Source organism: Rhipicephalus microplus, chromosome 3 (assembly GCF_043290135.1).
Source record: "Rhipicephalus microplus isolate Deutch F79 chromosome 3, USDA_Rmic, whole genome shotgun sequence".
NCBI classification, from domain to species: domain Eukaryota; kingdom Metazoa; phylum Arthropoda; class Arachnida; order Ixodida; family Ixodidae; genus Rhipicephalus; species Rhipicephalus microplus.
The window spans coordinates 106,620,390-106,637,018 of record NC_134702.1 but is presented as its reverse complement, the minus strand read 5'-3'; the positions used below and the strand labels follow the sequence as shown (position 1 = coordinate 106,637,018).

The 16,629-nt window shown below is 44.7% G+C and overlaps 3 protein-coding genes across 8 annotated transcripts in view; 1 reads left to right on the top strand and 2 right to left on the bottom strand.

The window, feature by feature from the left end:
- The window catches only part of LOC119171958 (putative acyl-CoA dehydrogenase 6), a 46,010-nt gene extending 42,010 nt beyond the window's left edge, over positions 1-4,000 (bottom strand). Inside the window, exons 1-2 of one of the 2 annotated variants that reach the window (XM_075890109.1) lie at positions 3,679-3,817; positions 1,670-1,702 (exon numbers count right to left, since the gene is read on the bottom strand). Coding sequence is in view for 1 of the 2 variants with exons in the window: in XM_037422875.2 (XP_037278772.2) it covers positions 3,679-3,831 (153 nt within the window). In the remaining variant the exon portion in view is untranslated. Of the gene's footprint in view, positions 1-1,669; positions 1,703-3,678 lie in introns of both variants that reach the window. The other variant, XM_037422875.2, reaches the window with a different exon arrangement.
- Positions 4,001-4,159: 159 nt separating this feature from the next.
- Positions 4,160-5,410, bottom strand: LOC119159542 (intraflagellar transport protein 22 homolog; the record flags this gene model as incomplete). The annotated part of the gene is given in 6 exon segments (XM_037412346.2): positions 4,160-4,516; positions 4,612-4,710; positions 4,935-4,981; positions 4,983-5,028; positions 5,132-5,214; positions 5,351-5,410. Coding segments are annotated over 6 exon segments (612 nt in total), but the record flags the coding sequence as incomplete, so codon positions are not given.
- Positions 5,411-5,516: 106 nt separating this feature from the next.
- Bre1 (E3 ubiquitin-protein ligase Bre1) overlaps positions 5,517-16,629 on the top strand; it is a 35,008-nt gene continuing 23,895 nt past the window's right edge. For 2 of the 5 annotated variants that reach the window (XM_037422865.2, XM_075890108.1), the window contains exons 1-4: positions 5,517-5,742; positions 9,671-9,838; positions 13,847-14,001; positions 14,780-15,057. In XM_037422865.2, coding sequence (XP_037278762.2) covers positions 5,542-5,742; positions 9,671-9,838; positions 13,847-14,001; positions 14,780-15,057 — 802 coding nt within the window. In that variant the 5' untranslated portion in view covers positions 5,517-5,541. Of the gene's footprint in view, positions 6,517-6,938; positions 6,981-9,670; positions 9,839-13,846; positions 14,002-14,779; positions 15,058-16,629 lie in introns of all 5 variants that reach the window. The other 3 variants (XM_037422840.2, XM_037422850.2, XM_037422857.2) reach the window with 3 other exon arrangements.

Sequence of the window (16,629 nt, the reverse complement as noted above, 5' to 3'; positions counted from 1 at the left end):
GAAGAAAGCCTAGCTGTACTCATTGAAAGGGTAAATCAATCAATTAATCAATCCTATTTTCCTTCAGGCTTGGCACCAATAGTGTGAAGCTGCCACAACTTTTTTTTTTACTTGAATATACTGAAATCCCTTTTTTATGATTTTACCCAGGTATATTGGACAAGAAGTTTTTGAAAAATGGGAAACACAGAAACAAAATCAAATGTACCAAAACTTGTTGGGCTTGTTTGTAACTAGTCATATTGCAAGTACTCGTGGCAACTCAGCAATCCCCTGAAACACTCACACACGCTTTTGCTGTAGAAACGCACACCAAACGAGCGCTCCATGTAGTGTGTGTGTGCTTCTTGGGTGGAAGCGCGTTTGAGTGTATCCCCAAGTTGCTATGGGTGTCAGCAGGGGGGTGCAAAAAGGGCACTTGCCCCCCTCAAATCTCACCAGCCTTCTCTGGTGTTTCCTCCTCCACCAGCCTCGATGCAACACTGTTTTGCACCCCTCAACAAGAAATCTTGCCGATGACCATGCAAGTTGTACCAAGTACTTACAACAGTAAACACACATTATACAGCAGGCACAATAAAAGATGGATCAAACAAAATCTGTAACATTTATGTGATGCAGGGTTAGTTTAGCACAAGATGTTATGATGCCTAATTTATGAAGAAGTCAATTAAACTAAGAATGGTGCACAAGCAAGGTACAGTGCAATTCAACAGATTTCAGCTCAGAATTAGAACAGTGATAGTAAGTGCAATTAAATAACTGCATTATTATGCTGATGCCCAAGGACATCGGTGGACGAAAGGAATAGTGAACACTTATTTGCCAATTTTTATTTCAATAACACTGTTTCTTATTTTTCTGATGCTGGTTATCAATTTCCCTATGGGCTATTGAAGAAAGGCTTTTGTGCACGTGTGTGTATGTGTGTGTAAATGCTACATGCAATGTGACACTCTCGCCGTAATGACGCTATGCACGAGGTTGACAGTATCTTACATGCAATAGCAAGCATGGCAAGAACAAAAAGGGGTTATGGCAGACACACATGCCACCTAGTAGAGTAGTGAGAAGAAAAACTATTGGCCATCTTATTATAACGCAGTTTTATCACTTATTAAAGTGAGGCAGGCATGCAGGTTTGTGTTATGAGCAGTGTGATAGATTAATGAAAAACTTCATTAAGGACGAGCAGTGGGAAAATAAAAGGGGGGGGGGGGGATTTTTTTTGCCCGATATGTTGGGGCACTGGCTAACAGAGGATAAAAAATTTTGACAGCTGCTACACACTATGCTGTGCCAAGGTCAGATTAAAATGTCGCTACGGCCAAAAAAAAGTAAGGTAGCCCGTGAAACTACTAAATTCCTGGCTCTGACAGCATTGCTTTTTGCGATTTTTTGTTTTAATGGCCGTGGCCTCAATGAGCCCAAGTGCACATGTCACACATGTTGTGTGAATGGGGACAGTTTGTGTTGTGCATACGCAGCTGGCAGCGATACTTTTCAGTGGGTACATGCACGGAATGTGCTCCAATTTACTTTATCAATTAAGGGTAGGTCGGCCTGAGCTAGTACAACCCGGCCAGCTGTGCCCCATACGAGCCACAAATGTTGGCAAAGCTAGATACGTCACAATAAATTACATGTGCAGGCAACACCATTACCTCACCTTCCTTTTCTCCACTTATCAGCTCCATACGTCCTGTAAAAAAACCCCCAAGATCTTCACTTGCATTCACAACTCACGGCCATCACAACAGTTATGAAAGCAGGATGCAGTGTTGCATTGATACAGAACACTGCAGTACTTGTGGGTTGTTTGTCAATTTCTAATCATCGGCATGCCCTTGGATTCCACAGAGTTCACCGACCACCTTTAAAACCTAAACAACCTTTTTTAAAGACACGCTTCAAGTAGGCAGCTATATAGAAAGCATATAAAAAAATGTTCCTGCAACAGATCTTGAACTTTTGAAGATAATATTAATTGCACTTAATAAGTGAAAAAAAGACAAACATTCTGGTGATTGACACAGTTAAGAACTTTTGTTTGCACTTTCATTTTCCATCATCGTGAAGACTCGTTAAGTGGGGCAGCTGGTGGCATCACATTGTTATTAACGTGATAGAGTTAAAAAGCTCATTTCACGGAAATTCCGGTGTGGGTTTGGTTGGTTGTGAGCGAGAAATCATCTTGTGCATGGCTGAGAAATCCAGAAAGATGCAAATAAAATAAATGATAAAAATTTACGGGTCTGAGTGAGGATCAAACCCTGGCTGCTTGCTTGGCAGGCAGATGTGCTACACAGCCATGTGTCTGATTAGAAGTGCAGCGTAAATAACTTTCATGCTTACAAACACACGTGCCCTGCATACAGGCTTCACAATACTACATGTAAAATCGCAGTAATATTGCATGGTACAAGCATACATTGCCACCCGGAGCCAGAACGCAAAATTTGTCATAAAGACTTCGTGGTTTAAAGCGGGCCACCCATTACAAAAGCCACACACCTTACTGCGCACGTATTCCCTTAAGACCACGTAGTGCATGCATAGCAAGTTAAACGTTTCATGCACATAATTTGCTCGTAGTTTAAAGCATGCTACCCATTACACAGATTACAGCCACTTGTGCGAAAGCTTCACTGACACAAGACCCTTTCAAGATCATTGATTACATTTTAGTAATCCACAATTTGAACGTCTCAAGTAACATCACAGAATAAAAGGTATGCAGTAAGTGGTTTTAGTATGCACTAGGGACAGGATATCACTATCGCATTCAACTCTTAAAGGCAAAACTTAAGGGTCCCCTATTATTATTTTTTTCATTCATTGCTTGACTTGGCTTTACAGTAGTTTTGCCACTATCGGCCAATTCTCAATTCCCACTGACGTACTCCAAGGGCAGCTTCTTCTTTGGGAGAATGCACGGATTTGTTTATCACCAAGCGTACCAGTAGCTCCATTGTTTTTTTTTTTTTTGTGGTGGTGGTGGTGGGGGGGGGGGGGGGTATATGTGGCACGCACCGGCTAGGAGCTCTGCTCAGCAGGAATTAACGTCAACCTTAAACAACTTCGCGCTGTTAAAAAGAAAACGGCATTGAAGTCGTAACCATACATGACGCAGTTATCGAACCGCTGCATTACGCGATCTTGACACAAGTCGCAGCACGTTGTCCTTTTGCCAATGATTTTTTTTATTTGGCAACAACATGCGCGTTATTTTAATAACGCAATACGCGGGGTTTTGCGTGGCAAAACCACGGTATGATTAGGCACACCATGGTAGAGGGCTTCGGAAACTTTCGCACATCCGGGGCTATTTAACGGGCACTGAGATCGCCCAGTACACAGGCTTCTACCATTTCGCCTCCACCGAAAAGTGACCGCCGCGGTGGGGATCGAACGCGCGACCTTCGCGTGAGCAGTCGTTATCGAGATGCCAGCATGGCTCCGCAACGCCAACGAGTAGAGATGGCCCACACACAAGCGATGACAGCTTCGCGCGAATGCAACGTCAACGAAACACAAGTAGCAGCTTCCTTATCGCGGATATATACGCTGCTCCGATACGTAGTTGCCCGGTGCCTTGGTAAGCACTAGGCAGGCTACACCCGAAAGGAAACTACGGAGACAAGGAAAGGGGAAAAGACAGGGGCTTCTCTTTGTTACCTTTCGAACGCTCCGTCGAAGCTCATCGTGTTGTTCGGTGAAGAGCGTCGCACAACATCGGACTCCTCCTTGTGAATCCGCCCAAGGAAGCAGAGTTTGAGGCAGCCGTGCTCGAAAGTGGCGCGATAACCTCAATGCTTGTAAAGAGTGCATTGTAGCACAGCTTTGCGTCTGCAGTCGGGGACAGCAATGAACTGTGAGGTTACAAAAAAAAAAAAAAAATGTCCAGCCGCGCGTATCGCAGCAACGAGGAAAGAGCTATCGACGGAAAGTTCCCGCACTAACAAGTTTCGGAACTTTTGTAAGCTCTAAGAAAGGCTTGTCTTGGCCTGACTTTTGTAAAAAAAAAGTACATTTATTGATGATGATAGCTGTCATAACAGGGCAGTGGCCTTAGCGTGTTTTGACACGTATACAGCCCCCAGCCTTGAAAATCTGCTTGGAGTCCTATGAATATTTTGGTGTTTTTGCACGCAATGAGTACTATGTTTTAAAATGTTTATTGGCGAAGTATTTGGGATAAAGATGCACGATTTTGTTTTTTATTTAACCGAAGCATGTTCAGGCCTGCCCGATGATGGAGAGCTCTTCCTGGTCGTGCCTTTCATTCAACTCATTCGACAGCCGTTCAAGAAACCTGTTGAACTCGTGTCGCGTCTGCTCTCCGCCTTTACCGCCGTCATCAGTGTCCTCTATGCTCGTCGACACCCAAGTGACCAGGGCGAACAAGTGCGACAGTTGAGAAGGGTTTCCCGCGGGGCGATCGCTGGACTTTCGGTGGCAAAACACGACGCACTGGGAGTCCTTCACGCCTTGCGATTGAACAAAGTTGTTGTACCTGCACGGCAAACATATATGCAAAACGGGTAATGTCACGGTTCCTCGCAATTTCGCAAGCTCAGCAGCGTGCGCGCCCGCAGGAATAATGCTCACCATACGTCAAGCGTCGTTGACACATTCTTTTGGTCTGATGAGTAGACAAATATAATGCCTTGTACATCTTTAGCAAACGCGGGCCAGCAGTTCTCGTACCTGCACGACAATAGCTGTTGCAGATATTCAAGCGGGATTTAATTATAATAATCAGATTTTTTTTAGATAGGTGCCCTACGATCGAAATTGATGTTCCCGAGAGATTGACAAATTTTCCATAGCTGATACGTTTATGTGGAAGTGTAAAGCACCTTTAACGTTACGTTGGGTCATTTATATTGTACGATAATATGAGATAAAGTTGCTAGAGCAACGCTAATTACTTCTGGTCCCCGCTGCAGTCCCAAAGTTCGACCGGTGTTATGGTTTAATTGTCGTCCTTTTACCAAGATCTGCGGGCTCTCAAATTCCAGGATCCTGAAACAGCATGTTCAGGACCGGCTGTCTGTCCAAACAACCATTTCAATATTCAACGCGCGCGTATGCATCTTTAAAGTTTAGAGCAATACGGAATATTCACCGCACGCCCTTTGTGGGCTGGTACTGCCCGGAAGAGTTCTCCGTCGCCTCAGCCAGATAGTTGGAAATGGCCGTCTTACCAGACTGAAAAAAGAAAAGGCGTGAAACGTTTCAAAAGTCGCTTAAGCTTCGAAAAGTTTTGGAGTTTCTACGAAGTAAAGCGGGCGCACGAAAGACGTTGCCACGGGCAACGCGTATATCAACAAATACGGCTGCTCACCTGACAAGGCCCAATAACTATTATTTTCATGATTTCTAAAGACGTATTATACTCCGGCAATCAGTGCAGGCAGATCCTACAGGGACTCTGGCTCACTCTGCTTAAGACTAAACTTGGCCGAAGTAATTTTGATGGCGAGAACGTTTTTCTCAGCGCAGAGCTGGCATAGACTGACAAGGAGCTACGGAGCTATGGCACAAACCACTGCGATGGTTTCGAAACCAATGCTGCCAGACGAAGTATTTGTTCACGCTGCGTACTTTCTTTCGAGCCGCCAGAGGAGTCTCGGTCGCGGCCATTTTATTTTTGGTTTGTGCTGTAAACGCGCTGCGACTGCGTGTAATGTAGAGTTCATCGGCTTGCCGCAGTCGCCTCAGAAACACCACAAAAAGGTAACTAGCGTTTAAGGTAAAAAGAACCGACGGGCTACCTCTACAGGTGTCGCATAGGCAAGCGCATATCGCGAGAGTCGAGTGATAAGCGCGGCAATTATCCCGCCTATGTGTCAACGTCGTCTGGCTCAAAACATACTGCATCGGCGATTTCGAGAAGCTTGCGTCGCCCGAGAAAGTCTAGGCAGAGCGTAAGGTTTAGCCCTAATGGATATCGCTTGACAACAGACAGGGCTAAAGACAAGGCGGTGGCAGGAAAAGCTGTCGGACAGGTCGATCGGCAAATGCGCCACGGGCAAACTCGACGGTGCCTTAAACAGGAAAGAAATTCTCCCATCGCGAGCGATCTCCCTTGACAGGCGCTGGCATTGTCAGGGTTTGCGATGGAGGCCAGCCGACTTCCAGCCGTCTGCGCTTCGCCGTTTACTCGTAATATTTTGCGAAATTATCGAATTTTAGCGCGATGAAACACTGTCACCAAGCTTACGGCCGGTTCTATAAGTGGCCCGTGAGCCTATTTAGGGTAGGAGTGGTGTACGCCGTTGACGAGCCAAGCATATGCGAGGTTTCGCTTCGTAGTTTAGACGGACGTGCGAGAGCGCTACATCTGTGGACTTAGCGGAAACGTAGGCCGATGTTCCGTACCTCGGGGCGCGTTTTAGGTTACCAAGGACGTACTGCTTAATAGGAAGAGGAAACACGCGGCCAAAAGGCCGAAAACGAGGTCACTAGTAAGGATCGCTGGAAATCCTAAATGGCTGTCCGCGAGAACAGGTAAGAGGTCGCAGCGTTACGTTATAGTGAACCAACGTAACTTGACGTTCTTGCGACACGCAGTGGTGAAAATCGGCTGCAATCGCGAATCGTGCTCGTAAGCTGAGCTGCTAGCGCACCATGGGTTACCGCGGCCTTGAATAATGCTAATTGGTTTTCTCATTAGCACGGATTGCTTCCCTCTGCACTGTGCATTGAGATGAGAGTGAAACTGAGGAGCTCTGGGCGTTGTAGGAAGAAAATCATAGTTTTGATTGACACGATTTGCCTAATTGTCCATAACTTCAAAGAGTACTGCAGAGTGAAGAGATCTGTCAGTGGTATCTTTCTAGTGTACTGATCGTTGCATAAGCTTGCAGCAGCTGTGCATGACTTACTATAACTAACTAGTTTTTTGCTGCATGTTTTAATGTCTCTCCCAGGGCATCCCTGGCTGGCTGCTGATGCAGTATTGAACCAAAAAGGTGGGGATTTCGCTTAAGTATACGTAAGGCCAATTTTCAGTGAAAGGTTCAGAACTAGGCCGTGGCATAATTGGAAAGATGTATCATCTCTTGCTTGCATTCAATCATTCTGAAGATCGGAGAAAACAAACACTATGAATTAAGTCAAGGCAAAATTGTGTAATCCTGTTCGTGCACCGGGGACAGAGGCTAATGGGACCTCTCGCCCCACCCATTGACAAGGCCGAAAAATATGTAATGCTTCACGTGTGAATGAAAGATATAGGTATGCATAATCCAATGTGATGTATTTATTACATTATAGAAAGCTGTGCAGTGCCGAAAAGGGGAGACAGACAGGCCAAGCACTAATGGCGAACGGCAATGTTGGCGAGTTTGTTTACTGTGCATTTTACAGAATCTGCAGTGCAAGCGCATAAGGGCCGAAAAAGAAAACATTGAAAAAAAGAAAGTGAAGAGGGCGTTACCCTTCCTTTGGCATTTGCTTGCTTGCACTGCAAATTCCATAAAATAAACAATCGCTGACCTCCTCATTTGTTATTGTTCTTAATGCTGTACAGTTACTTCGTCAGGCCTTAGAAACTTGCTGCAGCCAAAATAACTTTCGCGTATTTGTTACACAAAGAACATTGAAGTTCTGAACTTTCCTACCAACGCACTGCAGTTGCTTAGAGGCTCATAGCTGTGTTGTGTTGCAAAGCTTATGGGTTCGATTCCCGGTCCTGGTGGCTGCCTTTCGATGGGACCAAAATGCAGTAGCACCCGTACTCAGATTTAGTTGCATGCTGTTGAACTTCGGATGTATAAAATTAATGTATATTCCTTCTCTAAAGTGCAACTCATGATCATATCATTGTTAGGCAGACAAAACTTCAAAACCCATTTTCCCCAATGAGCAGGATGGCAAATTTCTGTGTAGAGCAATTGTTGCTCTGATTTCGAGTGCAACCAAAATGTAGTAAGCTGCATGCAGAAAACGTAAATGTGCACCACTAGCGTGCTATTCAATCTTACGCAATGAGTCGTTATTCTGTAGTAAGCATCAAAACGTGGCAGGCTGTTAAACACGTGGAGTAAGGGCCCCATGATCATACTGCTTTGGTCACTTTCATAACTTCTGCATAGTTTTCTTTAAGGTGTGGAGTAGAATAAGAAAGATGGCTGAAGGGCAATGCTGACCTAACAAGGGCCAGAAAATCTCCAGTTCACCCTATCTTGTGAGAGCTGATTTATCCATTTTATTCCTGCAAACTTCTGACTTAGTCACTCCATACGACTCTCTGCCTTCCTCAGTTGCATAGCCATACCTTGGTAACCGTTCTGTTGCTATAGTCGCCCTACTTCTGTTTAGCGTTTATGAAAACGTAACATACCTACCCATGTTATAAAAGCCTCTTGCAGACCATCTGCGATTATATCTGTTTAAGGATATGAAAATGTTAGTGCACATGGTTCGGAGGTGTCGAAGGCTTTGTTTTGAATGCCGGGGAAGATCTCTAGATGTTAATCACGCCTATATTTATGGCATTTTTGACTGGTTCCTTCAAGCACCCCGGTCGTGTTTCAGAAGACTGCAAATTGTGTTTTGACTTAAACATTGGATATATGAATTGATGGTCTGTTGTGTATGCTAAAGCCAGCTTATTCTCGTGACAAGGCTTTGTCACCTTCTCATTCTGTTTTAGGGCTCTCAATATGCTTTGATTTTTCAAAGGTGTCATTTGTCAAACCTACAAAGATTTCAAATTTGATTTTTGCTGCTGCATTGGTTCATGTTGAGGTGCATCGAAGTGGGCCAGACTTGGTAGAAGTACAAGGGGGAGTGCTGGGCTACGTGTGTAGAAAATAGGACCTCTAAGTTTGAAATGCTGTCTGGCTCATTCTTGCACACGAGTAATCAGTGGATAACAAAATCTATATGAATCGTAGACTGGATAGAAGATGAAAAGTGCATTATTCTGTAAGAGCACCTGTGCCAAAATTAAGCTGAAATGCATCTTTGAAAAGCCAGGAAATCCCCGGTGCCTGCAAGCCTAAGGCAAGGGCACTCAAGGTAACACAGAACAGACTCATGGGAAATAAAAGCTCTGTTTGCTCAAATTCCTATGTCTCAGCTTTATAGGGCAATTTTCACAGTTCTTGCCGAGTAGTTTGTCTTACGTAGTCCCTCCATTAGTAATTGCCAATTCAGAATGTCAAGAACTGTCAAAACCATACAAGATCTTGAGCCCCTTGAATAGGTGCCCTATTTTTTAAAGAAGTCAACCATCTGTGGGCTGTCATGGAAGTGCTGACATCTCATGCAATGGATAAGTAAGATGGAATGAAAGTTGAAGACCTTGAATGCTTTAGGACAGGTCAACCAATCTGTTACACTACATTTCAGATTGCCTGAGCTGAACAATATTTGCTTGTGTTTTGAGGAAGCACTTACTACAAAGAGAAGTTAGAAACACCAGTTTTTTTCCTAATTAATAGTGAAAGCAGCCAATAAATAAAACTGTTCGTCCCCACTCATCACCAGTGTCGATTCTGCATTTAAATCTGTAGTTGTGTTTCACAACTAATAACTGGATGTGGCGCATTTTTTATCTTCTGAAAATCTGCTTTTGTGACACCTGCACTAATTGAGGGCACTCGTCGATCAATATAAAATGTTTGGATGCCTCCCTCTGGCTGCTGTGTTGCAGATTATCAAAATATCTGAGGTGAGCCCGGGAGGCGGCGGCTGCCGGAAGCCACCGAAGATGGCTTCCAAGCGGCCAGCCCCGCAGGACTCCCCCGGGGTTTCCTCCTCGGCCCCTTCGGCAAAGAAGGTTCACTTCGAACCCTTCCGGATCGGACAGGTCTCCACGCTGGTAAGGACGCTCGCCAAGTACAACCCCTGTCCGCTACTGCTCTCCAGCAGTTGTGGTCCTTGAGGCCTGTTTGTCGCACAGCAGCAGTCGTCATCTGGACTGTGTGCTTTCCCCTGCTTTAACCCTTTAATGCTTGAATTATGAAAAAGCCAAACAAAAAAAAAAGTTATTTTCCAACTTTAAGTAGCAATCTTTAATTGATTCTATAGTACAATTATCTAAAATGTAACTTCAATGCATTCTTTTAGGTATGTCGCAAATTCTCCATATGCCACAGAAGCCAGGACCTTGCAGCAAAATATGTATTTCAGAGCTACATAACATGTCATGTCCCACCCTTGGGTGTGCACACACCAAATAAACAATATCATTGAAGGTAGAACTTACATTACCCAGGCTAGAAAGAACGAAGAAGTGAGAGCTGTTGCATGTGCTTCGCGCTCTCATTCATCAGCTACAAAAGAATAGCATAGAGTACGTTACACTAGACGGTGCTAGACTTTTCATGCTGAAAGCTGCGTTCTCCAGGGGTACTTGGCAGTCGGCATAAATGGCGGGCACGCATTTCGTGACTTGCTTGCTCGAACTTTCTCGGTATGTCGCGAATTCGTGACACTCGGCAGTAAAGAGTTAATTTCAATGCGAAATTCTCCCAGGTAACGAACAGTATGTGCGTCATCAGTATGACAAATATTAAACGGGAAAGCAGCGGGTGCACAACTTTGTAGAAGGAAGCACGAGAAAGCCAGATCGCCAGTACTGTTGTGTGTCAGAAGGATGCCTTGTAGGGTACAACTGTCTTCAGAGACAGAGTAACTGGATGACACAGCTACGAAGCAATCCTGAGGCCCATTGTATGTCTGTAGGTACACCTGCAGCACCTTGTAGTGTACTGCCTGTGCGAGCATTACAAAGAAGAGTATATGGGCAGATCCATACTGCTTTCTTCAGTGCAAAACAAGAACACAAGACAGGCAACAGGACAAAGCATTGTGCCCTGTCATTTTTCTTGTGTTGTCATTTTGAACTAAAAAGCATTACGGATTCATACCAATTAGCCTGCCAACGCATTGTGTCGCACATAGGTAGGTTCCTTGGTAGGGGCACTGTTTGTGTAAGCAGAGCTGCTTAAAAACAGTACTGACACGAATTTTTCACAATTCCGAGCTGTTGCTCTAAATAAAGAATGTGGCTGATACCCCTATATAGGAATCGGTATAACACAATAGCAAAACGTGTCTTTACGGAGGTAGTTGAGCCTTTGTTGTGGATTGTTTCAGCGACAGATATCAATGGAAGGTTAAGAATGGCAAGTAGCTCGAAAATTGCAGTGCACACTTCAAGCAGAAAGCACGCACAAAATTGGCATATGCAGGACAAGCACGGACTAACAACTGTCACAGCTCGACACCTAAATGCGCTGTTCAAACAGAAACAAAGATGCACGAAACGAGTGCGCAAAATACAAAGGACAAGCGCGAACAGCTGCCACAATTCTTCCTGCGCCGTGTGCCAGCAGCGCGCTCCTTTCATAAACGCGGCCGTCGCAATGTGCGAAGTGATTTTCATACTCTCCCGAATTACGAGTCTGATAAGCGCGTGTGCAGGAGAAACCATGCTCCGTGGAGGCGGCGCTTCGTGGTGACGACGACCCTTAGAGTGCGCCCAACGCGAGCCTGTTGTGCCATCTTGCCACTGGTAACAAAGAAAATGCGTTAAAGTTTCGAAGCTCTCAGGACTGCCAAACGGTTTATGGTGTGTATAAATAGCTTGCCGTTAGTATGCCGGATAACGTACGCTCTGTGGCGTAGTGATTAGCACCGCGCACTGAGAATCGAGAGGTTGGTGGTTCTATTCCGTGTGACAGATGGTTGCCTTCTAGTTCTTTTCTTTGCAATCTCTTAGTATGCATTTTTCAACGTAACTTTCGTTACGAAAGTACGTCAGTGGAGCCGTTGTGGATCTAGGCATAAAACACTCGTATTAAAAAGCTAAAAAGAACCTTCAAATGAGAACCCCAAAAAGAGTGTCACAGTGCTTTCAAATGTGTCACATATATTTTTAATACCGCTGTGACTTGTAAACGGTAGTCTGATATCACGGCAGGACAGCAACTTGCGATCGACTTGCAACAGCTGTCAGTTTGCTTCCAATCGCATGTGGTTTTAAGCAACGACAAGAGAATTGTCGAACTAAGATTCTGACAGCGATTCCGGCGATTTAGGCTGGATGCAGGATGCATATTTCACAAAACCATGGAACTGTGTTGACTTGTCGTGTCTGTTGTCGTGGGGCTAGCTGAATGACAAAAACTTAAAAATTAAGGTAAAATATTTTCTGCCTGTCTCTTGGCTTTGGTGTTTGGAATGCGTTCATAGTGCATGCTATGGAAGTAAAAAATGCCTCTTTCGGGGTACCCCAAAATCGTGTCGATACTTCTTTGACACCAGTCTGGTGGGTTAACACTTCTTAATTTGGCACAGATGACTGCATTTGCCTTGGGGGAACTTTTTATGATACTCTTGCCTCAACAGCAGCTTAAATGTCCTCGACATGTGTGTGCTGTGTTATTCAGTCATATATTCTAATGTTCCACAGCTGTCATCGCAGTTGTGTCAATGCCATGTAACGACCATCAGGGCGCAACCTTAGCTTCACTCCAGATATATGGGGACCGTTCCCTCACCCCAGCAACTATTTGTAGTTGTTAACTAGGACTTGCTAACCACATCTGTGGTCGAATGCTTTTGCTTGGCAGTTTTCACATAGCTGTGCGTCTCAGACATCCTCTCTGAACTGTGGAATCTGTGCTCAGCAAAGTCCAGTAGCAGACAAAGGGAGCCTTGAGCCAAAAGGTTGTTCGTAAATGCAGTCACATCCTCCACCCTTGTTGTGTTTTCTCACTGTATGAACTCATGAAGGGAAGGAATTGTCATATTTTGCTATTTCCAGAAGGCGAGTCGAGGCAATTGTACTGACCAGCTGCTAATTGAAAAAAAAATAAAATAAAACGCGTGATATGATGATTTCCTCACTTAGCTTACACTCTTCTCACCATATTTTAGGGCTTCAACAAGAGTGTGTGCATGATGTGAATATTTTTTTGAGCATCATTTCAACACCAAAAACATTACTGTGTACATGCTGTTAGCAGTGAGCACTAAAATACAGGGAGAAAGTTAAGCTTCATGCAGTAGCATAGTCAACTCATAAATAAGTGCATGTAAAATTACGCTTTGTGGTAACACGGCTATGTGGACTAGTTGGAATCTGTTCATGTTTAAGAAGTAGAAAACATGGGGTGAAGCAGAGAATACACACAGCATTTAAGCACCTGTCCTGTGTGTATTCTCAGCTTCGTCTCCATGTTCTTTCACACTTGAACATGATACAGTTTGTGGTTCTTTATAAACCAGTAAGATTATACATCTACCTTCACTTTGGCTTCCGTGGCACTGTTGTAAGGCTCTGCTTACAATGATGTGCCGACACGCTCACAGTACAGAAATACAAGCTGCCTATCCAGTTTAAGTTGTCATCATTATCAGCATGACTGTGCCCACTTTGAGGCAGAGGCCTCTCTCAAGTTCTGCCAATCGACCCGGTCCAGTGCTTTCTGCTGCCAACGTTATATTTGCAAACTTCATGGACCTCACCTGCTCACCCAAATTTTTGTCTCCCTCTTACGTGTTTGCCTTCTCTTGGAATCAAGTCAGTTACCCTCGGTGACCAGCGATTATCCTGTCTACGCGCTGCATGCCTGGCCCATGTTCATTTCTTCTTCTTGATTTCAGCTTAACCCCTGTTTGTTCCCTCGCCCACTCTGCTCTCTCCCTGTCTCTTAAGGTTACACTTATGTCTCAGTTTACACTTATATCTCAGGTTACACTTATGTCTAAGTTGTACTCTTCTTTTTATGTCTCTTTAGCGTACAGTGCCTGCAATCATTCCAAATGGGGTAGTTCTTTTCTATTTGATGCATTTGCACCTGTGGCCATCGCCTTGCAGGAGGAGATGGATATGAAGACGCTGCAGTTTCAAAATCGCAAGCTAGCACAGCGCCTCGATCAACGCATACGGCAAGAGAGTGAGCTGCGTGCGCGCGTGGAGCAGTTGGAGAAACGGCAAACCTCCGACGAAGGGGTCCTCACAGTTGTCAACAGGTGACACTCCTTTCTACTTGGTGATCAGTGTTGTTCATCGTTACACGAAGTGTTCAAAGAAAAAAAGAAGGTCCTACTGTCAGAAACTGAATTTGGACTTCCCATGCATGACCAGCATTACGGAAACGAACAGCAATTACAGGATATATTTACGAATAAAAAATCCTGGGAAGTGACATTGAAAGATAAATAAACAGTAGGTACAAGGCCATAAAGAAATGACCAAAAGTGGAAACTACAAAAGCACTAGAAGTGAGAGGATGCATAAAATTATCATAAAAACGTGGCAGTTCGAGTGATTGCATGAACAGAGAAACCCACTACCATAATAAATGGGAATAAGCCCAGAAAAGATAATTTTCTATAAAACCTTTTGCCTTCTTGCAATGTGTTGAGTAGTCTCTTCTTCTATTGTTAATGTTATGCATTAGGCTCTTATTTATTTATCTGTAGTATTTCACAGGCCTCTTATAAAGGAAGACTGCTTATGGTATGGAGAGGGTTATAGCAACACAGGTATTACAGCGAAAACAGAATATTTGCTCAGTAATAAGAGAAAATGGGTATATAGCAAAGTTTAAGCAGTATGTGGAGAAGTAGGAAACACTAGTTCTCTGCTGTTTCAAAATCAGCAGATATGTTCTACAAGAGTGGTATTATAATCTCTGTGATGACCGTCACTATCATCTTTCTTGCTTTATGACCCGCTGTGCTCACACGCGTAGCCGAGTCTGTGGCTAGGCGGGTATAGTGACGCTGGTGACCGTGGACGCTGCAGGTACTGGAACCAGCTGAATGAGGACCTGCGCGTCCTGCTGCAGCGCTTTGACTCGGAGGCGTGGGACGAGTCTGAGCAGCGCAATGAGGCGGAGGCCACCACGTCCTTTCTGGGCATGCTGCTGCACTGGGACCGCGAGGAGCTTGATGAGAAGCTCGCCCAGCGGGTGCAGGTGTCCACCCGTGCCATCGCCAAGCTGTTGCAGGCCTTCGACCGCCTGGTGCAGAGGAACCACAAGGTCATGCTGGCCCTCCAAGGGGAAGAACCACCTGGCCCAGGTATTTCTTTTCTACTGCTGCTCATCCATTGCCGTTCCTTGGGAGTGCTAAAGAATGCAGGGCGTGTTTTTTCTGTGCTCTGGCAATTTGTTCGACATCTTACACGTATTTCTGGTTCCTGCTGTTGCTCTTCCTTAGTAGCTGCAACGTCTTTTTAATCTTATCCAGAGGGTGCATTTGGCAAACTTGCCAGTTTGCCACTTGTCGTAGTCTATGCTCACAGCGGGTCACTTGTCATGAGGAGATCAAGTCAGTGTTTGCATCAACTTTCTTTCACTGCATAAATAAACAATGCAAGAGTGGAGAAATATGTCATTGCTTACCCTGGAATGAACTACCGTGCTTACTAGCATATTTTGCCACTCCGTGACCTGCCTGAGCAAGCTCGCCGGCACGGGCTCGAAGAGACTTTGGACCTTCGTATGCTTTGGGCGAATGCACCTCGCCGAGTAGGCGAGCACAGTCAAAGGGGCTGTGAGTGCAAAGTCCCTTCTTCCGAGGACTTTCCTTAAAACAAGGGTCCCTGGAATACTGTACTTGAACAACCAAACCTGTTGACAGGTCGCTAGAACTGCTCAAACGTTTGCCTCTCTTTATCTCTTCATCTCTACCACCGAGAGAATGCCCGGTCGCGTCACGGCACGAACAATGTTCTGCATTGGAGGCATGCGTCGGAGACATGCGAGCTCCGGTGAGATGGGCTGCAATAATTCAAGATACGGCAAAATTCAAGCTCGCTGTTATAAAGATTGCCGAATAAAACGGAAACAGTACCGCTGCCAAGCACTTCAGTTTGAGGTTCTTGTGTGACAATTGGTATGGGAGAAAGCAGAATAGTGCACGCTTGTTAATACAAGCTTCCTGCCATTGAAGGAGGCCTTATCAATTACGTGCAAAGGCTCAGGTCTTCTGGTATCGCTGTGTTGTGGGGCATAGTTTCTCCCTGTATTCTCGAGCAGAGCTTCAAGAAAATGGGGCAGTCGAATGTGCTCGACGTAACGGAGGGTGATGCGCTTTGGGAAGGCGGTGACAGCAGCCGCGATAATAATTCCCTATCAGACCTCTCGATCAGTGATTCCGATTAGACCCCGCATCACCGGATCTGACTTTTTAAAGGGCGTGTTAATTCTGTTAAATAAACTAGCACTCTCTGTTTGTGGTTCAGTTTATTTTTTTTTTTTTGTATATACTGCGTGTGCTAGGACAATTGCACATTATTTTGTATATGTTCGCAAAATCCTCGTGTAATTTGTGCACTTCCTCCTCGGAGCCTTAAAATTTCAAAAACAAAATGAACAAATTATGCGAGTAAATACGGTACTTACTTTGATTGTGAGTGAACCACTCATATGCACCAGCTAGCCTGTCATTGCATTCGGCTAGCGTCATTACAATTTTCTTATAACTGACTGCATAAAATAAGCAGTTGACAGTTTGCTCATGTCGACATGTTATGTGTGTCTTTGCACTAATTTCTTAGTCAAATATCACAGCGAACCTCAGATTAACAATATTTTCAATATAATGACTTTTGTAAATGTTGCCCTCCAAATGTCAATTGGTTTATTAGCA